This window comes from Brassica napus, chromosome C4 (genome assembly GCF_020379485.1).
Source record: "Brassica napus cultivar Da-Ae chromosome C4, Da-Ae, whole genome shotgun sequence".
NCBI classification, from domain to species: Eukaryota; Viridiplantae; Streptophyta; class Magnoliopsida; order Brassicales; family Brassicaceae; genus Brassica; species Brassica napus.
Genome location: NC_063447.1, coordinates 50,902,314 through 50,925,200, shown reverse-complemented (window position 1 = coordinate 50,925,200; position 22,887 = coordinate 50,902,314). Strand labels below are relative to the sequence as shown.

General features: G+C 36.6%; 3 protein-coding genes and 1 pseudogene across 5 annotated transcripts; 3 read left to right on the top strand and 1 right to left on the bottom strand.

Moving 5' to 3' along the window:
• Positions 1-61: 61 nt before the first annotated feature.
• Positions 62-6,659, top strand: LOC106394077. Of its 3 annotated transcripts, XR_007322877.1 has the most exons (11): positions 62-1,430; positions 1,561-2,016; positions 2,097-2,398; positions 2,513-3,229; positions 3,316-3,594; positions 3,740-3,901; positions 3,989-4,906; positions 5,009-5,224; positions 5,378-5,638; positions 5,726-6,098; positions 6,351-6,659. XR_007322877.1 is itself a non-coding variant. In XM_048756452.1 (10 exons), the coding sequence occupies exons 1-10, from the start codon at positions 101-103 to the stop codon at positions 6,029-6,031; spliced, it is 4,944 nt and encodes a 1,647-aa protein (XP_048612409.1). In that variant the 5' UTR covers positions 62-100; the 3' UTR covers positions 6,032-6,321. The 3 variants fall into 3 exon arrangements, 2 of the variants coding, with proteins under 2 accessions (XP_048612409.1, XP_048612407.1); XM_048756452.1 differs by lacking the exon at positions 6,351-6,659 and having other exon boundaries at positions 5,381-5,638; positions 5,726-6,321; XM_048756450.1 differs by lacking the exon at positions 6,351-6,659 and having other exon boundaries at positions 5,726-6,321.
• A 6,437-nt stretch (positions 6,660-13,096) lies between these two features.
• LOC106420774 lies at positions 13,097-13,871 on the top strand (annotated as a pseudogene).
• A 656-nt stretch (positions 13,872-14,527) lies between these two features.
• LOC125586171 (oleoyl-acyl carrier protein thioesterase 1, chloroplastic-like) lies at positions 14,528-15,584 on the top strand. Its single transcript, XM_048755995.1, has 4 exons — positions 14,528-14,587; positions 14,951-15,121; positions 15,197-15,282; positions 15,407-15,584. The coding sequence occupies exons 1-4, from the start codon at positions 14,528-14,530 to the stop codon at positions 15,582-15,584; spliced, it is 495 nt and encodes a 164-aa protein (XP_048611952.1).
• Positions 15,585-20,969: 5,385 nt separating this feature from the next.
• Positions 20,970-21,806, bottom strand: LOC125586170. Its single transcript, XM_048755994.1, has one exon. The coding sequence runs from the start codon at positions 21,804-21,806 to the stop codon at positions 20,970-20,972; it is 837 nt and encodes a 278-aa protein (XP_048611951.1).
• Between the last annotated feature and the right edge of the window lie 1,081 nt (positions 21,807-22,887).

The following is a 22,887-nucleotide window of genomic DNA, read 5'->3' as shown; positions in this document are numbered from 1 at the left end:
CGCGCCGGTTATGGACCGCGCCGGTTATGGACATCCTTGATTTATAACCGAACCTAGATAAAAATAGACAGAAAAAACAAGAAAAACCGCCATAGCAACAATGAAGCAGAGCTCATCGTCGGAGGCGGTGTCTTCGTCGTCATCAACCATCGACCTATCTCATCCCTCCGTCCCTTCTCCATCATCGAAGCCTCTCTGCTCGTCCTCGATTTCCCCGGCCGAAGACCTCCACCTCGGATCATCTCGAGACGGGAGCGGAGGGGCTCAAGAGATCGTAGCCGTCGATCGCCGAGGAGAGTACACAGCCGTGTGCCGATGGACGGTCGAGAACTTCACGCGCGTCAAAGCCAAGGCACTGTGGAGCAAGTACTTCGATGTGGGAGGCTACGATTGCCGCCTCCTCGTCTACCCTAGAGGCGACTCCCAGGCTCTCCCTGGATACATCAGCATCTATCTCCAGATCATGGACCCTCGCGGCGCGTCGTCGTCTCGGTGGGACTGTTTCGCTAGCTACCGTCTCTCGATCGTCAACCATGTCGACGAATCCCTCACTATCCATAAGGACTCTTGGCATAGGTTCTCTAGTAAGAAGAAATCGCACGGGTGGTGCGATTTCACGCTTAATGGGAGTGTGTTGGATCCGAAGATGGGGTTTTTGTTTAATAACGATTCGTTGCTTATTACTGCTGATATCTTGATTCTCAATGAGTCAGTTAGCTCTAACAGCGATTCGGGATCACTGTACAAGGAGAATTCATTAGCTGGAGGACCAATGCCGGATGTTTTGAATGGGAAGTTCACTTGGAGAGTAAATAACTTTACCTTGTTTAAGGAAATGATAAAGACGCAGAAGATAATGAGCCCTGTGTTCCCAGCTGGGGAGTGTAACCTTAGGATTAGTGTGTACCAGAGCGTGGTTAACTCTCAGGAGTACATATCGATGTGTTTGGAGAGTAAGGAGACCGAGAAGACTATGGTATCGGATAGGAGCTGTTGGTGTTTGTTTAGGATGTCGGCTTTGAATCAGAAGCCTGGGTGCGCTCACGTGCATAGAGATTCGTATGGGAGGTTTGCTGCTGATAATAAGAGCGGCGATAACACGAGCTTGGGGTGGAACGATTACATGAAGATGTCTGACTTTGTGAATCCTGAATCAGGTTTTTTAGTTAATGACACTGCTGTCTTTAGCACTTCGTTTCATGTTATTAAAGAGTTCAGTAGCTTTGCTAAGAATGGAGGGTTGGTTGCGGGGAGAAACGGGAGTGGAGCTAGGAAATCAGATGCGCACATGGGTAAATTCACTTGGAGGATTGAGAATTTCACGAGGTTGAAGGATCTTCTCAAGAAGAGGAAGGTAACAGGTCTTTGCATCAAAAGTAAAAGGTTTCAAATTGGGAACAGGGATTGTCGACTTATTGTTTATCCCCGAGGTATGTAAGTGGACTAGATTCACACCATTTGATGTTATGTTGTTAAAAATTATATATCTCCTTCCTTTTTGAGCTCTCTGGTTGCTGTATTTCTAGAGTTAACTGATTGTCTTACTCTTAATGGCCTCAGGGCAGTCCCAGCCACCGTGTCATCTTTCGGTATTTCTTGAAGTGACAGATTCACGAAGCTCTAGTGATTGGAGCTGTTTTGTTAGCCACAGACTATCAGTTGTGAACCAGAGGTTGGAGGAGAAGTCGGTGACAAAGGAATCTCAGAACCGCTACTCGAAAGCTGCAAAGGATTGGGGTTGGCGTGAGTATGTGACACTTACGAGTTTGTTTGATCAGGACTCTGGATTTCTCGTTCAAGACACTGTTGTGTTCTCCGCAGAGGTTCTGATCTTGAAAGAGACATCTGTAACGAAAGACTATGTGGAGGCAGAATCAGCTTCACAGATTGATAACAGCGTAAAAAGAAGTTCATTTACGTGGAAAGTAGAGAATTTTCTCGCCTTTAAGGAAATAATGGAAACACGAAAGATCTTCAGCAAGTTCTTTCAGGCCGGTGGATGTGAACTCCGGATTGGTGAGTGGTTTTGATTTTATTACTCATCTCCTATCTTCAGTTATTGATGTTCATCAACTCCAGTTGCTTCATGTGTGCAGGTGTATACGAGTCGTTTGACACCATATGCATATATTTAGAGAGTGATCAATCTGCGGGTACAGATGTGGACAATAACTTCTGGGTCAAGTACAGGATGGGTATTCTGAACCAAAAGAATCCTGCGAAAAGTGTGTGGAAGGAGTCATCTATATGCACCAAGACCTGGAATAACTCCGTCTTACAGTTTATGAAGGTGTCTGACATGCTGGAGGCTGATGCTGGGTTTCTCGTGCGTGACACTGTTGTTTTTGTGTGTGAAATATTGGATTGTTGTCCTTGGTTCGAGTTTTCAGACTTGGAGGTTAGTTCTTTCATGTAGATATATCTTCCGCATCGTGGAGTTATTCCCTTCTTCCATGCACAGTTGGAGATCTGTTCGTGTTACTACATTATGTTTTGTCCATTCTTTTGCCAGGTCTTGGCGTCAGATGATGACCAAGATGCCTTAACCACTGATCCTGATGACATTATTGATTCTGAAGAAAGTGAGGGCATAAGCGGAGATGAGGAAGACACATTCCGAGATTTTCTTTCCCAAGCTGGATTCCATCTCACGTTTGGGGAAAATCCTTCTCAGCCACAGGTGACCCTTCGAGAGAAGCTTATAATGGATGCAGGTGCAATTGCTGGGTTTCTTACTGGATTACGTGTTTATCTTGACGACCCTACTAAAGTAAAGCGTTTACTTCTTCCCACTAAAATGTCTTGTGATGATAGAAGCAAGCTAACAAAGAGTGATGAATCTTCACCCAGCCTGATGAATTTGCTGATGGGTGTTAAAGTTCTACAGCAAGCAATTATCGATTTACTTCTAGATATAATGGTTGAGTGTTGCCAACCTTCGGAGGAAGGGTCTTATTCTGAGCCTTCTTTGCTGGATGCAAAGACAGATGGCTGCGTGGCTTCAACTTCATTGGAGGCAACTAGGGAAAATGGAGCAGCAGAAGCTTCACAACATCTTGTTGACGAGAGATTTAAATCTGATGCAGATGCTACTACTCTCAGTACCTCAGCTGTACAAAGCTCCGAGGTGAATGGGATCGATATGCTTGAGAAAGCCCTTGCAATAGAGCCTGTTTCTCCCCCTGAAACATACGCTGAGCAGTCTTCTGATACTTCAGTTCAGTCAAAGGTGGGTTCTCTTACTACTGAAACCTATTTTGCAGACTTTTTGCAACTTTGTTTTTTCTGACCATCTGTAAAAAATTTGGTCTTCAGACAAAGTGGCCAGAACAATCTGAGGAGCTATTAGGACTGATTGTTAACTCACTGAAAACTCTTGATTCGGCTGTTCCACAAGGTTGTCCAGAGCCTAGACGACGACCACACTCTGCTCAAAAGATTGCTCTTGTTTTAGACAGAGCGCCTAGACATTTGCAACCAGATTTAGTTAGTCTGGTTCCTAAATTGGTTGAGCATTCGGAACACCCACTAGCTGCGTATGCACTTATCGAACGGCTTCAAAAGCCTGAAGCTGAACCAGCATTGCGTGAACCAGTAAGTTTTCTCTTAGCCTTTCCCTCACCTTGTGAAAGACTTTTCTTGTGAGTTGGAGGCATAGAATCCCTAAAAAAAGTGTCAGTTCATTTAATGAACTAGAAGTTTATACATTTCCATTATCTGAAGTTTTTCGGTGGCACAGGTATACAATGCTCTTAGCCAGTTAGATTGTGACACTGAAGTATGGGAGCACATTCTATTTCAGTCACTTGAGCTTCTGAATGATTCAGGTGAGGAAATTCTTGTGGCGGCCATTCATTTCATATTTAAAACTGCCTCACAGTGCCAACACCTACCTGGAGCCGTAAGCATCTTGTGTCTCAGTTATTTTTTTCTTGCTGCGATTAAATATTTTCCTAGTCGTGGCTAACCTAAAATTTTTCTTATACAGGTAAGGTCAGTCCGTGAACGGCTTAAAAGTCTGGGTGCTGATGTATCTGTTTGCGTCCTTGAATATCTGAGCAAAACTGTACACAGTTGGGCTGAGATTGCCGAAATGATACTTAGAGACATCAACTGTGACGACAGTCTAGATGGCAATTTTGGGACATTACCCTTCGGGCCTTTTCTGATTGGTGAAAACGATTCCATCTCCGAAATGGAAGATCTGATGGATAAGCATGAATTCTATGTAAACAGACAGTTTTTTGATGTCTACATATTGCTGGAAATGTTGTCCATATCGTCCCTAGCTGTGGAGGCATCTCAGACGTTCGAAAGAGCTGTTGCTCGTGGAGCCATTGTTGTTCAGTGTGTTGCCATGGTCCTTGAAAAACGACGTGTACAAGGGCCAAATCTGAGTGCTACTCGTGGGGATCCTGTATTGGAGGGAGAGGTCAGCGAGGAAGAAGCCGCTGGAGGGATTGAGTTCAGGGCACTCCTTAATCTTGCGGAGACATTAGCTCATTCCAAAGATCCTCAAGTGAGGGGATTTGTGAAAAGGCTATACGCAGTATTATTCAAATGGTTTCCTGATCAGCCATTTAGGGTTCAAATACTGAGGAGACTTGTAGATAGATTTACCAGCCCCACGAGTAGCAACGGAGAGTTAGACTTAGAGCTGCGGATTCTTGATATTCTGATTTTTCAGGAGCGAGAGGTTGCGAGACCTATTTTAGCCATGTTGAAAAAGGCAGTAGAACATGCGAACATTGACAGGGCTGCTCTGTGGCACCAACTGCGTGTGAACAAGGAAGAGCTTGTTAGGCTGAAGGAAGAAAAGAAGACAGAGATTCAAACTCTGACAAAGGAGAAATCTGGCATCACGAAAAAATTGAGTGAATCTGAGGCTGCAAAGACCCGTCTTAAGGTACGTGACTACATTTTTTTCTGCAGCAAGAGTGTGACTATGCTGGAGTTTTTGGGCGTTCTGTGGTCATACAAGTTATTAATACAGTGTATCAAATTGCAGTCTGAAATGAAAGCTGAGACGGACCGGTTTGGTCGGGAAAAGAAGGAACTGGTAGAACAGTTTCGGGATGTGGAGAGTCAGCTGGAGTGGGTTCGGTCAGAACGTCAAGATGAGATAGATAAACTCTCTTCTGAGAAGAAAGCTCTTCTGGATCGCCTTACCGAGGCAGAGACACAACTTTCTTTGCTAAAGACACGAAAGCGTGATGAACTTAAGGTATGGAGCATATGCACACGCAGAAAATGAATAATGATATATTACAGCCATCTTTGTTTATATCATTTACTCTATTGTAATTTGTCCAAGACTCCTCCAAGGTACATGTATTGTTCACTTAATAAGACGCCGTTTTCTTTGTGAATAATACAGAAGACAGGGAAAGAGAAAACTGCTCTAACGGAGAAGCTAAAGGTAACAGAGGCAGCCCGGAAAAGATTTGAAGAAGAGCTGAAACGGTATGCAACAGAGAATGCAACTCGGGAAGAAGTTCGCAAGTCACTTGAGGATGAAATTAGGCGACTGACACGAACAGTAGGGCAAACAAAAGAAGAGAAACGAGAGAAAGAAAATCAGATTGCTCGTTGTGAAGCTTACATTGATGGAATGGAATCCAAACTCCAAGCTTGCCAGGTTTGATAGAAGATGAGACATCAGATTTATACTTTCTTAATCTGTTTAGTGCTCATTAAACTCTTCTTTTCCAAATTATTTCAACAGCAATACATCAGCACACTAGAATCCTCACTTAGAGAAGAGATTTCAAGACATGCGCCTCTATACGGTGCCAATTTAGACTCTCTATCGATGAAGGAACTGGACACAATAGCTCGGATCCATGAGGAAGGGTTGAGACAGATCCATGCCCATCAACAACGTAAAGGAAATGGTTTATCACATGGTCTTTCTCACGGCCACACACTTTACCCGAGTACACCACCTCAGCTGCTTCCTAATGGCTCAGGGGTTCACTCAAACGGACATATTAACGGTTCTGTCAGGCCTTGGTTTAGCCACCACACCTAAAAGAATACATCCTTTTTCATAGGAAGACTACAACAAGAGAATGGCCTCGCCACGTTGTTTTTGAGAGGTAAATCAATCAATCATTAATTTTCCACATATATATTTAATTTTGTCTGAGATTTTCGGAGGGGCTTTTTTCGGCTGCTAGAACCATTGGGGGAATCAAAGTAGAAGATGAATAAAAAATATAGAGGCATATATACAGATGCGCAAATATGTTTGTGAAAGAAAATATGTTGTAAAAGATGTTACGCCAATGGTACTAACAGTTGCAAGAGTCTCTTATGCTTCTTCCGTTCGTCTGTTCTCTCATATTTAGGGTCGTGGATCTAACCCCCCAAGTTGGTATAAGATGTAGCTTTGGAAAACAAGATTGGGTTAGATAATTTCTTGTCCTTAGGATGGGGCACAAATACTTTGCTCATCATTCATCTGATGAACTGCCTAAAACATCTAACTTAATGCTTCATCATGATACAAGCCAATAAACATGTTGCATTTTTGTTCAATATACCAACAATGAGATGAAGGGTACCCCCTTTCAGTTAGATGATTTGTACTCTTAATATGAAGAAATTAGAGCATCATTAACGCAGCACCCCATTAGTGGGTGCTTATTTTTTTAATTTTTTTTTTATCTGATTAAAAAAAAAAAAAAAAAAAACCAATCGCAGGTCGCCATGTGTCGGTGGTGTCCGCGAACAGTACAAACAATCCACATAATTCGACGTTTATTTAGGAGCATCAAGCAGCTGTTACATTTTGGGTGACGTCCACCGACTATTAAACTATTTTTTCCAAAACATCCTTTTCCTAACCTACCCGTTAAAAGATGCTCTTAGGACTCTAAACAAGATATTTAATGAAAGGTAGGAACAGTCAGTTTGGAGACAAGTCTCTGAGACATCGCCGACTCGTCTTGATACCATCAAGACCATTTTTTAGCATGTGGAAGTAAAACGGTCAAATAGAAATATAATTAAAAAAAAAATCTTATACTTTTTAGTTAACAATATAATTAAAAGTTTTCTAAATTTGGAGCTTAAATTTCTGTAACAAAAATAAACATGTATAAATGTCAGTAACTTCAAAACTATAACTATTTTAAAAAATATACTGTTAATATTTTTCTGAATAAAACATAATAATTTGAGTTGAAACTGCACTACCATCGATCTTATTTTGAACACCTTGATCTTGTATTCTTCCCAGAGATGTATAAAGAGTTTTGCAAGCTTATGTACAAATCATGAGCTAACCGAGTGATTGCAGCCTGATAAATTTTTGGAGTTCGGTGCGTACTCACATCATATTTGGAGTTTGGTGCGTACTCACATCATTCCTAAATTCGATTTTCTTTCCGAACTAAATTATCATTACTTTGTTAATCTTGGTTTGGTATTCGGTCCAAATGATTTACATGGTGAATTATAACCGATGATCGGTTTACTTCTGGTATTAGTGGGAAGATATTCTAAATTCGGATCAGCCGATAGTGCTTATAAAAAAAAATCATGAGCTGAAACCGAGTAACAAGTATTGGTAGCTGTCACGAAGAACCCGTCACTTTACACCAAAAAAAAAGAACCCGTCACTTGAAATGTTTCTTATATGTTCTAATTTTTCCTAAAACATGATTTTTTTTTCAGTTAAAAGAAAAACATGGTTTTTTTTTTTCATTTTGGCCAAGGGAGTTGGGGTCACAAATTTTGTTTAGCAATGTTTGGACCGGTGCTGCTCCAAGGGCATGGGGTCTATATGGACGAATGAGAGGAGTGACTTTCTCTAAAGAGAGATTCCAGTTCTTTTTCAAATATGAAAAATATATATAGATTATATAGTAACAGTGCTCCGAATAATGGAATGGACGCAATATGACTGGTGTGTTGTTGTGGAGCGATGCGTGGAGGAGCCACCACTATAATACCACCGATATTGATACAAATGCATGACATAAATGCATAACAATAGCAGATGAAGTGGGCCAAGTAGTGGAATTGGCTTTCCCCGGATAAACCACAGAGTCGGGATTATGTAGGAGAAAGTTTTTATTTGATGTATGCCAAGTTACAAAAAAAAAGTTTTTATTTGATGTCCCTAAATCGCTGTGTAATGCTAAGCGGTCGTACAACAACTACCAGCATGTGCAGATTTAGTATGAACGTATTAGTAAAAAATGCTTCCAGTACCAGAAGCTGCCTCATGAAAAGATAAGAAGCCCCCTTTTTTTTGCACCGAGATGAGAAGCCCCTTTAGTCCTACAAACTGGCAGACATATGCTACGGTCTAAAAATAAGTAAAAACAGGTGGCTCAGGCAAGTACACGAAGACGGTAACTCTACGTACTCACAATGGATGATCCGCTTTATGGAGTACTCTTTGTCCATTAACATATTGGAAGCAATCCGAGGACCGGACGGCCAAAGATAGCGAATGAGGTAATTTGTGTTTAGGTTCCTCAAACACCCATAGCTTTTTAACGAAAGATAATCATTCGTTATTAACAAAAAAATCATCAAACTTGAGTAATTTTAATGAAAATGTAATCTTAAAATTCAAAATTTTGAGTTTATCAGATAAAATGTGAGAGGATATACAAGATAAATGGGGAATACATAGTAGATTCGAGAGAGAAGTTAGATCTACTTTGGGGACCGGCGTTCGGCCGGCGCGTGAGCGTCCGTGCCGGCGCCGGAGTCCTTTCTTGTCCGGCGTAGTGGCTCCCCTTCGCTCCTTCTTTGCCGTCATGTCAACGACCGCCTTGTCCGAGCTCTGGTACCGCTATCATCCCTAACGGTGGCTCGGTTTTGGAGTAACGACGCGTTCGTCTGGAGGTCCCAGGTGGAGAGGGAGCGGCTTGCATGTTTAGATGTGGTGTTTTCCGGGAGGTGGAGGCTTACTCAGATCCACCGTCCCTGGCTCTAGTTTCCGGGAAGGGAGTCTCCTTCAGATTCGCCTTCGCCGGCTTTTGGTTACGGAGAGCGGAGGCTAGCAAAGCTCCGCGCTGTCACTTAGGAACCCGGTGTTCGTTTGGGTTAAGGTTACTAGGTTCGATTTGTGTCAAGTTCGGCGTGGTTGTCGTCAAGGTGGGGTTGGGTCACTGCGGATGAGATCTCGGTAGACGATGAAGCTCTCCGGCGAGGTGACGACTTTCAAGGAAAGAAAGCGATGGTTCTCGGTTCGAGTGTCTAGGGTTTGAAGTGTTTTAAAGTCAGAGGAGATCTCGAGGTTCGTTGGAACTCTCCGGCGTGATGACAGTGCGGTGAAGAACGGCTATGGGTTCGTTGGAGGCTTGTCGGTTACTGAGCTCCGACGAACGAGGTTTTCGATGGTGTTGTTCCGGCTGCGTAGAGGCGGAGGTGGTCAAGTTGAGGGGGTTACGACGCGTGACCGTTAATGGAGCAGATCTCTCCACGTGTCGAGCCAGCCTCCTCGACACGCTATCCGACTGGGTCGTGCAGCTTCTGAGTTTGGGCCGAGGGCCCGTTTAGCTTTTTCATTTAGCCTGTAATCTTTTGGGCTTGTAGCCGTCTTTGGTTGTAATCGGGTTTCGGCCGTTTACTGGCCCTGGCCCATTTATCTAATTTAAAAAAACTTTGACGGAAAAAAAAATATATACAAGATAAATGATTTTTGTGTATAAGAAGTAAGATGAAAAATGTAGATGTAGATTTCTAGTACATTTAGAGCTTGGTTTTTGGTTATGGTTAGTGATATTGATGAAAATGATAATTTCATACATAAGTAACGAAGATAAGGATGTTTAAGTAAAAACAATCTATTTTGAAAAATAAATATATAAAGTAATGATATTTCATTAATTTTTTTTAAAGGGCTTTCAAATTTAAATCAAAACAAACGTTTACAAGATAAGACTATGCTGTCTTATATATAGTGGAAAAAAAACTTACATGAAACATAATTCATGATATGAACAAGCTCATACCTAAGAAAACACCTAGGCTGGAACTAGTAAACCCAAAAAAGAAATGTAAAAGAAATAGCTAACAAGAGATATTTCATTAATTATTTGAACTTTTACAGTGTATATGATAAACTAAAAATTCAAAAACAAATTGTTAATTTTGTGTTTGACTATAAATTTTAGATCATTTTTTAAGGAAACCCAACAAAATCAGAATAATAGATAGAGTATTGATTATAGTAATACCTTAATAATTTATTTTAAGAGATTAATTATTTTTAAAGTCTCAGTTATTTGAAATTAAAATAATCAGTTTTATAAAATTCATTTATATTGATAATTTGTATATTTGTCTTAAAATCGTAATATATAGAAAAAAATAATTGTTAAGTTAATATTGAATTCATTAGGTATATATATAATTGATCTTGTTATAGTATTAGTCAAAACTACCAGATAATACTATAAAGAAATTTAGATTATATAGTCTTTGTCATTTGTAAAAACATAACTGAGAATAAAAATTATGAAATAAAACGGTTGTTTTATTTAAAGCGGTGTAACTGCTAGGCCTGGGCGGATCAGATATCCGGGTTTTTGAAGGTATTTGTGATTTGCTTTGTATGCCACAAATATCTAATTTTTCAATTTGCTTTGGTTCGGAAAAATACGGATATTCGGAAAAACGGATATCTGGAAAATAAATAGATATTTGCGGATATTTACGAATACTTACGGATATCTCATATGTTTTGATTAATGCAAATAATCTTAAAAATTTGATACAAATTTGTTTTGTAAAATATTTTTTTCCTGATATATAAGATAAAAATGAAAAAAATAGTGAATCTACATATTTTTTAATTTTTTAAAACTTAGTTAACAATTATAATAAGACGAAATTTTAATTATAATTGTCATAAATTTATTCATTTCCTTTTATGTAATATTTTTATATAAATAATAATGTGAATAGAATTTGTCAAATCATATGTTAGAATAACAATTATATAATTTTATACATTTAAAACTTTAAATATAATTAAGATATACATGTATTTATATATTACCGAATCGGATCAGATATCCGCTTTCTAAAATTTTAATATTTGTGATTTGCTTCGATTTTAACGAATATTGATTTTTAGTATTTGCTTTGGTTCGAAGGTTTACTGATATCCGAAATTTTTGAATCGAAACGAATAACGAATCGAATCAAATTTAACGAATAACATGTCCATCCCAAGGAACTGCCATAAGCCATGCATATATAGTTGGAACTCATTTAAATATGTGGAAAATAGTCAGTATATGGTCAACGTCATTATTTAAGGGATTAGTTTGGACTTTTGAATAGGTTCCAAACAGCTCCTGATTAATAAAAAAAAGGAAAGTGATGGAAAATAGTCAATATATGGTCAACATCATTATTTAAGGGAATAAGGGCATCCGCAGCAAGAAAAATATGTTCCATCGTCTCTCACAAATATAATATTGGTATAATAATAATTAAAAGTAAAATAGAAAAGGATTAGACCAATTAAAGAATAACAAATGTAGAAATTATTTCTTCTAAAGGTGTCAGGGTCCCTCTGGCATAGAGACGTCTTTCTCCAATTTGTGATCTCTTACATACTTTTAACATTTATTTGACTATTTTATTACCAAGAGACTCTCAAATAATTTGTTACCAATTCGGATGGCCTTGTTATCTCTCCCTTAAAAATTTTTAACTCATGATTTAACATTTTTTTATATTTTTTGGCTAAGAAATAATTCTTATATTCTTAATTATTTTTAGTTAAAATTTAAAAAAAAAATTAAGAATCATCTTTTACCTGAAACTAAAAATCCAGAGACTAGGATTAATCATTAGTAGTAGGATATTATGTCAAACTAATTACCCAAAAAATAATAAATAATTCGACGTGCTGAATGTTTTAGCAACGTGCACATTTACCAGAATCACGCGGCGATCAGGTAGCTTTTTCCGTCCTACAATATTGAATACGCAGTTTATAATTTTATATGTTGTGAAGCGAAACGGTCTTATGTGAAACAAATAGTTTTTGGCTTTTTGGGCAATAATTAGGCTATATAGCTAATGCCAGACTGAGTAAGCAATTTGAGATCACGTAAAAATTGTAACTTTAGTATTGTAAACGCATCTGAAAGTCACAAAATCATGTAAATATTGTTAGGATTCAGAAGCTTAAAAGTCGTCACTTGTCTCAGCATGAACTCACAACAAACTAAGAGAGACATTGCTTGAAGTCCAAAAAACAGAACACTGCAAAAAAACAGAGTTGTAGAAAACAGAGTCTCGAGAGTTTGAAGAATAGATTAGAGAGAGAATGAGAAGATGGGAACACACACAAGATGGATTTCCCGTAAAGTTTAAAACCCCGTAATTACATACACATATATAATATATACATACATATATATGTGTTTTTAGAGCTCTTAAACTAGAACTCTCCATTAGAAGTACTCTAAGTCACCTAACCGTGCTAGTTAGATGGATTACTTGCGTATCCAAATACAAAGTCTTGTGGGATAAATTTTTGGACCTAGAAAGTTTTTAAGATCCAATGGTTATAGAAAACAAATTCAGTATAAAATTTGGACAACAAAATAAAAAGAACAACGAAATAAATAATGATTTGTATATAATATAAACCAAGATTTTAAATTAAAACAAATACTAAAGAAATATAAAGAAAACAAACGTCCGCGGGCCAATCCTAAATAGATTAAAAACATAAAAGTGGAGAATTAAATAGTTGAAAACTATATCCATTGTATCTCAGTACATTCCAGAATATAATGTCAAAAGTTTTTAACAAGAAAATAATAATGATTTTACGCGCTGCGTGTTTAACACATGTATTCACACTAATCACAACGTGCACCTTTACGAGAATGATGCGGCGGACCAAGTAGCTTTTCCGTCTTATAATATGAATACGAGGTTTCTGTTGTAAGGCGAAACGGTCTAAATGTGGAACACTCATGTTTAGTTAGTGTAATTGTTGGCTTTTAGGGAACATAAATAGTGTATAGTAAAAGCCGGATTGAAGAAGCAAATATGAGATCATGGTAACTTCAAGTCAAGAAAATCATGTAAATATGTTTGGCATATGCATCCCCTATATATAAACCCAACCCTGTCTCGATCTTTCTCCAACTCTTTACAAAAAAAATGGATTATTCATCCAACGTTCCCTCTGATGATCAAAACCCTGTTGCACTACGACCTCCTTCTTCTTCTTCGTCATATTTGACAAGAGATCAAGAGCATCAGATCATGGTCTCTGCACTGCGACAAGTGATATCTAACGTCGGGAGTGACACGTCATCACCAAACGGGATCACCAGCGGAGCTGATCTTCCCCTTCCGGATGCTGGTCCCTGTCCTCTCTGCGGAATCACTGGTTGCTACGGCTGCGCTTTCCAACGGAGGGACGAAGAGACAAAAAAGGAGAAGAAACACAAAGGAGTAAGGAAAAAGCCATCGGGTAAATGGTCGGCGGAGATATGGATCCCAAGATTGAAAATAAAGAGATGGCTTGGAGTGTTTCCAACGGCGGAGATGGCGGCGCGTGCATACGACGAGGCTGCGGCTGAGTTTTTATCGGGAGAATATCAGCGAGACGTCGCCGAATGAACAGACATGGAATTAGGCGAAGGCGGAGATGAATGAGAAAGCGAGAAGAAATGTTTTGGTCGGTGTGAGAGATGGAAATGCTATATTACAAAAGAAAACATGATTGGGTTTAGATATTTTGTAGTAACAGTTGCAAGAGTCTCTTATGCTTCTTCTATTTGTCTGATTCTCTCATATTTTGGGTCCTGGATCCAACCCCCCAAGTTGGATATAAGATGTAGCTTTGAAAAACAAGATTGGGTTTGATATTTTTCTTGTCTTTATGGGGCACAAATACTTTGCTCATGATTAATCTGATGACCTGCCTAAAACATCTATCTTAATGCTTCATCATGATACAAGCTAATAAACATGTTACATTTTCTGTCAATTTACAAAAGAAAATGAGATAGAAGGGTACGGTTTTCAGTTAGAAGATTGGTACTCTTCATATAAATGATATTCAGTGAAAGCTAGGAACAAACATTTGAAGACAAGTCTAGGAGGACATCTTCGTGATACTACCATCGTTTTTAGCTTGAACAGCCTAATCTCATATTATTCCGTGTTGGAGAAGTATATGAAGTTTTCAAGGCATATTTAGAACTCATGAGACTAAACGAGTAACAAGTACCGGTAGCTATCACTAATGGTGTTGTCTCCCAAGGACTTAACTTGCATCTATTTCCCCAGTTAATCCATTTTGTAAGCTTCTGAAAACAACCATTTCGGGATTAAGGTTTCTTTGTGAAAATTTGCATTTCTCATTCAAAACATCTTTGTGTATCACATAAGAATACTTAGGTTGATGCACTCTACCAAATTCTCTTTTCCATAGGTTTTCTTCAAAGAGACAATCTACAATGTAAAACACTCCACAACATTCCACTAAGCTCAAGTGAATAGTGAATGTCTATACCTAAAGATGCCAAGAGGAAATTATCCACCAAACTATCCTATTAGACTCGAAGCGGTAACTGGTAAGGTATCTCTTTGTGAGATAGAATGTGATGGGGATCATAAGGAGGAGGTTTACATGAAACTTCCACAGAAATTTCAACATAATAGTTCATATAAAGTATGTCGACTTCTTAAGTGTTTATATAGATTATGCCAAGCTCCTTGGTGATGATGGTTTGAGAATCAATTAATATGAATTGTTTTGAATGTTTTCTTACTTTACCTCAAAGTTCCAAGAAGTAACATGTAGAATGTCATCATTTATGGGACTGTCCTGATTAGTTGTACCTATGTGTTACCATTTCAGCAAGTGGGTGATGATGAACCAAGACACAAGACGGCTATAGAAAGTTTATGATGTTCTGTCCTAAAGAAACTTTGTGTCCAGGTCAATGCAATGCTTGCTGGTCAATCATATCGTTATATTCATGAAATGCCCACTACTCTGTTTTATGTATATCTTTGTAGATTAGCATTTCCTGAGGAGGAAAATAACAGAAGCTTGAAGAAAATCCCCATACTCGAAGATCCGGAAAAGTACTCAATCATTGGACTTAAGGTATAAAATAGAACAATAAGATTCTTTGTAGGAATCAACATTCCTAAAGGTCTTTATAATCATGTTTCTTTGCAGCCAAGACGAGCTGATCTCGACATGAACCATCATATCAACAATGTCACCTATATTGGATGGCTTCTTGAGGTTAGTGTCATCATCAGGTTCTTTTTAAAATAAGAACTTCAGTAATAATCATATGACTTTGTTTTCTGATATTGTCAGAGCATACTCAAGAGATTGTAGACACGCACAAACTTCAATTCAGGTCATAACTTTGGATTATAGACTAGAATGTCAGCAAGACGATGTGGTGGATTCACTCACCACCTCAAAGAATGGCTTTGCAACATCAGGCACACAAAGCCACAACGATAGCCAGTTCTTACATCTCCTAAGGTTTTTCGGAGATGGTCAGGAGATCAACCATGGAACAACCCTGTGGAGAAAGAAGCCCTCCAGATAGACAATCCCTAAGCCATTACGAGTCAAGGACCAATCATTTTCACATAAACCTCTTTGGCTATTTGATTAAACAAATTACATGACTGATAACAGATTCTGCCTATTACAAAGTCTCATAAGTTTCAAACAATGTGAGATAAATAAATAGAAAACAGAGAATTGGTAAAAGAAAAACAGAGTAAAGATACCTTGAGAGTCCTATGTCAAAGCTTCTCAGTTAATCTAATCATGAAAGAGTTTACCGCATAAGCATCTAAGACGATCCATGAAGACTCAAACAGCTCATGAAAGTAATCAGCTCTACTCTCTTGAGCTGCTTTTCTAAATGCATTACCAAACGCATAAGATATGTTGTCTATGTTCTCCAAAGCACGGTCATATTGTGCCTTTCCCAAGTGAGTTATGATCTTCAGGGTAGAAATGAGAGCAATTCTATCAGGAATCTTGGAAATCAGTATACTGGGATATACAACATTTACGAACGAACCCCACGCTTGTTATTATCCCCTATATATTATTTGTGAAACATTACAACTTCTTTTTGTAGCCACATGTCATCACTATGATGATTTTTAGAATTACTAGAGAAATAGGTTGGTCCATCTAATTATATAATAAACTTTTTATTAAACTAACCATAAATTCATTATTAATGTCATTTATTATTTCCTTAAATAAAGATTACGGAATTGCCTAATGTGGGTAAAGTATATATGACAATTAATGATTTTGAATAATAAAGATCTGATAAAAAAAATGTATCTTCTATCAAATTTGTTTAATTTAAAACTATTAAAATAACTTTAAAAAAAAACAAAATAACTATATTATAAAAATTTAGATTTTTCTGTATATTTTATATTTTGAATTTTTAAAAATGACTATAAATTACTAAAACTGTTAAAAGTCTCACATTCAAATTTTGCGATCCATGGTTTAAAATTTTTGTTATAACAAAATACAAATGATTACAAATTCATATAAGTAAAAGTATAATTTAATTAATCATTAAGATTTAAAATATATATGTATATATATATCATTCTAAATTAAACTATAAACCATATTGAATAAATAAATATTTTAGTTTCAAAATTTACTTTGAATAATTTTTTTTGATAAAAGTTTTGAACTAACATTGATAAATTTTTTTAAATTATCAATTACTAAAATTATTAATCCCACAATGAAAATTTTGTTATCAGTAATTTAAAGTTTTTACTATTAAAGATACACATGATCAAAAAAACATATGAGTAGAAAACATCATTTAAAAAAAAGAAGACATTAATATTAAAAATATACTATGTATGTTAATATCATTTAAATTTAATTACATATCCTATCAAATTTTTAAAAAAAATTGTTTGGATTAATAAAATTAATTTATATGTTCGCACCAATTTAATTATATATGTAATAGTTACTGACTTTTAATTATTTAATATATATTTATATTTCATAATATGTAAGAACATATAATACATAAAATAATTTATATATATAATTTTTATCCCGCGCAAGGTGCGGATCTTAATCTAGTTATTAATTAATTTGGCATCACTTAACCAAAGTGATAGAATTTTGTATCACTTTAACCTAATTGATATTATTATATATATTTATATGAATTAAATAATTGATGTAACTATTTTTTGTTAACATTACTTATTAAATTGATATAATATTTACAACAATACGAAACGGATGCTAACAAAAAAATTCAAACTGTATTTTTTTTTTTTGAAATCAGTTTAACTAAGATGATGTTATTTCATATTAATTTCCATTATTTAAAACATTTTTCTAATAGAAAAGTAAAAAAAAACAATCAGCCTAGATTATAAAGAAAACTTGATGTAGTGGAGGATTTTTTTTGGGTTTAGTTTTTCTTTTCTTTAGAAAAATACTTTATCGAATGGTTTTAATTTAATTAGATTTTGTTTTAACGGTTTCATCTCCACAAGCATATTCTTTCATCCTATTTAGCAGTTCGATTCCTTCTTTATTGCTTGAACTTTCTTTTAACAGTTTAACTGTTCTATCTGATTTTTTGATGAGCCAAAAAATAGAAGCCAGTGGTGACGTGAATCATTTTTTATATAATAATGATGATGACGAATTTGATTGGGAAGCTCTGCAGAGATATTTTCCCCCTTCTTTAGGGTTTTTCTTTTAAAGTTCATAATTTATAGCCATACGTTTATTGCTTAAGGATCTTTTTTATTGAAATTCACTTTTTATCCTTGTAATTGTTTCAGATAATACTAAAGAGATGATTATCAATCTTATTTTATACTAGGGGTTGGCCGGCGCTACGCGCCGGGTTTGAGATTTTTTTCCTATTTCAAATTGGTATTATTGTGTTCTTTTATTTTGTTGTTATGAGCCCTGTTCTAAAACTCGGCCGCCTAGCCGCCTAGGCGTTACGCGTCACTTTTCCGCTCCGATTTATGCCAAATCGGTTTAAAAAATCGGATATCCGATTTTTTTCCGCCTAGACCGCCTAAATGACCGCCTAGCCGCCTAGGCGGCCGCCTAATCTATTTTTTTTTTTTTTTTTTTTTTTTTTAATAATATTTTTATTTATTTATTTGATCTAAAATTTTATAAATATCATTTATATTCATAATTTTGATGAAAATTACATTATATTAAATTTATATATTCTATTTGTGTGTTTTATACAATCTTAAACATGAAAATGTATTAATGTTATACACAATTAAAGATTAACATGTTTTATAACATAGTAAACCATCTAAAAATTCCGCCCCGCATAATTTCCGATTAATCCCCGATTTTCTCTTTAGGCGCTAGGTCCAACCCGACCGCCCGACTAGCGCCTAGCGCGTTCCCGAACAGGGGTTATGAGTGAGTGTAGGCAGGGTTGTGTTTATTTTAAATATTGAATATTTTGCATGATGTTTGTATTTTAGTATTACGATAAGTACAGTGAGTTTGGCTTGTGACTTAAGTAATTCGCAGAGAGTTATTTGGAAACGTTATAAACAGTCATATTTCATTGCATTCGAACTAAATATATTTTTCTCCTGGAACATGGACAACATTCAAAGTTTTTTTTGCTTTGACTAACCTCCAAAAGAAAACCAAATTTCGCCTGCAAATATCACTTACCTCCAGCCTCTACCTACTTCTATCAGGTGCTTCTCGACAGAAAAATGAATAGAGTAAGTGATCTAATATCGAAGATGCTATAGCTGCACAGACCCTTGCGTTTTTTATTAAAATGTTTGTCATTGAAGTGAACATAAATCTTTAACGAACACCAAAAGCTGGATTCGTATGTAATGTTTTCCTTTAAAAATTTGGGAATTGTTGTATTCTATGTAGTATTTAGGACTGTATGTAGTTTTTTGTTGTTGTCGTGCTTGATTGCAATTTTCTCTCTGGAATAGAAAGGTTTTTGTTTTGTATCTTGAACTTAGTTTTACTTTTTACTCTACTGTAATTTGTTTGGTCAATGTTTAATGTGTCAAATTTCCGTTACTGTGTTAACTACAATGGAAGATGTATGAATTCGAAATGAATTTTGTATTATGTTTATGGGATCGTAAGCAAAGTTTTTGAAGCGGAGTTTGATATTTTTGGTTGGAAGAATATCTTTAACTTGTATGTTTTTTATTATAATTATTACACTTACAGAACTAAAATTATATGGCACTATCTCATTGCATGAGTTTATTTTTTCTTAATTTTGAAATTTTAATTTCTGCTTTATTTAAATTTAAAATTGGAACTAAAACCAAGCAACAGTTTAAAATTGTACAACCACACAGATCTTTTATGTAAAATCAAATGGTAGGAAGTTTTATTTCAAGCTAATAGAGAAGGTGAACGGGTTGATATTAATAAAGTCTGGTGTTACGGGTGTTCTTAATCCAGAAGGTTGTTGAAGCCCATCATCATCGTGTAGAAATCGGTGAGTAAAAAGAAGTGGAAACACTTTGAGCAGACCGTGTTCGCCGTTCCGTCTCCAGGATGGCAGTTCAGCTCTGGCCACATTTTCAGAACCGAGCTCTTATATATATCCCTCATCTGAAGAATTGGACGTTCCAGAGCCCTCTTGAAATTTATCATTCAATCCTCAACCAACGAAATACCTTTCTCTTTCGGGAAGTCGTTGATGATTTTGATTCCTTTGTCTGTCTCGCCGATGGCCATGAGGAGAACACCAAAAATGTATCTTCCTTGTAGGTGACCACTCTTTGATGCTATGTGGATGTGATGTAGACCTAGGACTTGATTTTGAGATTGGAAGAATTGAATCATACCTTTTACAAAGTGAGCATCAATATTGTCTGCTTTAAGGCAGGCGTCCATTAATGATTCGTACTGATTGGATAGGAGTGGCTTCTTAACAAAAGGCGAGAGGTTGAGATCTTTGGCAACAGAGGGGTTGTCTGGACGGAAGCTTAGGCTTCTGCATGTCAAACCGTATTGAAGTAGTCGACGGGGGAGTTTTGGCCTACTTTCGAAACTATTAGAAGACGCATGTCTTCAGGCATGGCCTCAAGGGTCTGCATGATACTTTGTTTCGGATTGATGGAACTCATGAAAAAATCCTCTGTTTGTGTATTTTTGCTTTTGATGTTATTTTTTAGTTTTTTCGTTGCTTCTCTTTGTTTATATAGGGCTGATGATGGTGCTTCGTGTTTGTTTTCCTTAGAGAAAGTGGATTGATACGTTTTGCAATTTTTTTCGTATATTTATTGTAACCCATAATTGGACGGTTTAATTTTTTCCTCTGGATTTTCAACATTTATGTAATTGCGTTACATGTGTGTCAATGGCTCATTCGCAACGGCCAGAAAACTTTTTATTCTTAGATTGAAAGATATTTGTTATGAATATGAATGGTTAATATTTCTCATCCATTGTAAAAGTTTTTGTTTGGTTATTTTTAGTTTTGTTTGGTAAACCTAAGATATTTTTTTATGATGTTGTTATGGTATAGAGTTTTCTATGTTTTAGTATTTCATTTTGGAAGTTCGTATTAATATTATTTTTTAGTCTTCGGATTTGTCATAGCTTGATGTGTGTGTTACGGCATTGATCACGGGTTTTAACAAAACGATGGGCCTTCCCGAAATCTCCAAAGGCCCAGACGAATCAGATAAAGCTTGCGACATCGTTTAAAGCAGGGTGACGTGTCAAAAAAAAACCTCATCCTCCTTGCTGACGTGGACAGCCTGAAAAGGCAGATAGTTCAACTTTATTTATAAAGATATCCGAAGAAAGGGAGTCGATCACTGAAAGTTGGTAAATCTCCTTGAGGAGACTGATTCTATTCACACGGCATAAATAGCCAGAGTTGTTACACAAATATTGTAATTACAAAATATTCACAAAGATTGAATCTTATCTATCTACAGAATATTCTATGCGTTAGGACCCCAATTCTGGTTGTTGTAGCGATTGTTGTTGTTGCCACAACCACTGAATCTGTTGTTGTTGTTGCTACGCATGTTTCCTCTGTTGTTCTTGTATCCTTGATTGTTGTTTCGGTGAGGAGAGATGTTGGCTGACTTGTCCTCCACGACCTAGAACTGTTGAGGATGAGGCAGTGACAGACAACGAAGCAACTTTTTGTGGACTTGTTGACTCTCTTTTCCTCCATCTCGAGCATCAACTGAGCTGATTCAAATGAAGGAAAGGGTTCCCGATGCCTGATTACATTTATGATGTTATCAAACTTTTCATTAAGTCCATTTAGGAGATACATGACAAGAGTTATGTCAGTAACGGGAGCATCAACAATGGTGAGAAGATCCGATAGCGATTTCAGCTTTTGATAGTAGGCCTGAATGGTCATATCGCTGATCTCAGTGGTACATAACTCATTGTCGAGTTGAATAGCCCTTGCTTCTTTGTTGTTTCGAAACTGATTTTCTATATGGATCCATATATCTCTTGTTGTGCCGTCTGTTTTAAATGAGTTGAGGAAGAGTTTATGCGCCAATGTACCGTAGAGCCAAAGCTTCACGAATCCGTCACGTTTGTGCCAATCTGCGTCATTATCACCAGTAGGGAGAGATGGTCCATCAATATGACCAAATACATCAAAAGTGAGACAGTGCATGTGGAAAAGCTCACGCCACACATCATATTTATGATCATCCAAATCAAGGATGATTGGAATGTGAGATTTGAACTTGTTCACACCAAACGCTCGATCAAGATGAGCCTGAGGAACAGCCATGAAAAAGAGAGAAGAAAGCGAGATAAAAGAGAGATGAGAAAAAGATAGATAAGAGAGCACATGGAGCTCTGATACCATGAAAGTTGGTAAATCTCGTTGAGGAGAGTGGTTCAGTTCACACCGCATAAATAGCCAGAGTTGTTACACAAACTAGAGTTTGACCTGCACACCCACGCGGGTTTGATTTTTACCTTTTATAAATTGTTTAATGACATTTTTAAACATATATGTTATTTAGATATTTTTAGGTTCTAACAAACTTACTTGGACCCGGAAGAATCCAACTCGAACCCTGTCCGATAATTTATAATATCCGAACATATTTTAATGTAAAATCCAAAACACAATCCCGTAAAAACCGATTTGTATATGATGCTCATGTCTAACTGATTATGTAAACAAATAAAAATAATTTTGTTAATCGGTTTGAATTTTTGTCACTAATAGAACAATTTCATTTAAACATGTGAAATTTTTATGATTAATGCGTAAAATAAATGACATTGAATTATTATGATAACCACAATTAATGACATAGTTTGGAAGAGTGAAAATGAATGTAAAAGATGTAATTAAACACTTAAATGAAAACAATAAATGAATTGGTTACAATTTGTCAAAAAAATGAAAATTGGGCAAGAAATGTTAGGGCAGCTCTCTCACCTCTTCATGCAGAGGTAGAGGCACTAATATGGGCAATGGAGTGTATGAGGAATTTGCGTCAATTTCAGGTCACGTTTGCAATGGATTGTTCTCAATTGGTGAAGATGGTTTCAGAACCAGAAAAATGGTCAGCGTTTGAAATGTATCTGGAAGACATTAAGATTTTGAAAGTAAGTTTCATAAACTTAGAGACCAGTCATGTACCTCGTACGGAAAATTTAAGGGCCGATAGTTGAGCACGCAGTGTCAGAAAAAATTTGTCTTTTGTCGTTCACATGGATGCAGAGTTACCAGTTTGGTTCACAGAATCAGTATGAGTCTGTATACGTCGATGACAAAAAAAATGAAAATCCGTAAAAGCCAATTTAAAAATAAGCAAGTATTATTTTGTACTTCAGTTTTAGTAGAATTGATATCG

Bases quoted from the DNA above. Each gene is read 5' to 3' on its own strand.
- LOC106394077 (XM_048756450.1), top strand. From the start codon at position 101: ATGAAGCAGAGCTCATCGTCGGAGGCGGTGTCTTCGTCGTCATCAACC. The intron at 1,431-1,560 runs GTATGTAAGTGG...TAATGGCCTCAG, and splicing joins ACTTATTGTTTATCCCCGAG to GGCAGTCCCAGCCACCGTGT. The intron at 5,639-5,725 runs GTTTGATAGAAG...TTATTTCAACAG, and splicing joins CCAAACTCCAAGCTTGCCAG to CAATACATCAGCACACTAGA.
- LOC125586171 (XM_048755995.1), top strand. From the start codon at position 14,528: ATGCCAAGAGGAAATTATCCACCAAACTATCCTATTAGACTCGAAGCG. The intron at 15,122-15,196 runs GTATAAAATAGA...GTTTCTTTGCAG, and splicing joins ACTCAATCATTGGACTTAAG to CCAAGACGAGCTGATCTCGA. The intron at 15,283-15,406 runs GTTCTTTTTAAA...TTTGGATTATAG, and splicing joins GAGGTTAGTGTCATCATCAG to ACTAGAATGTCAGCAAGACG.
- LOC125586170 (XM_048755994.1), bottom strand. From the start codon at position 21,806: ATGGCTGTTCCTCAGGCTCATCTTGATCGAGCGTTTGGTGTGAACAAG.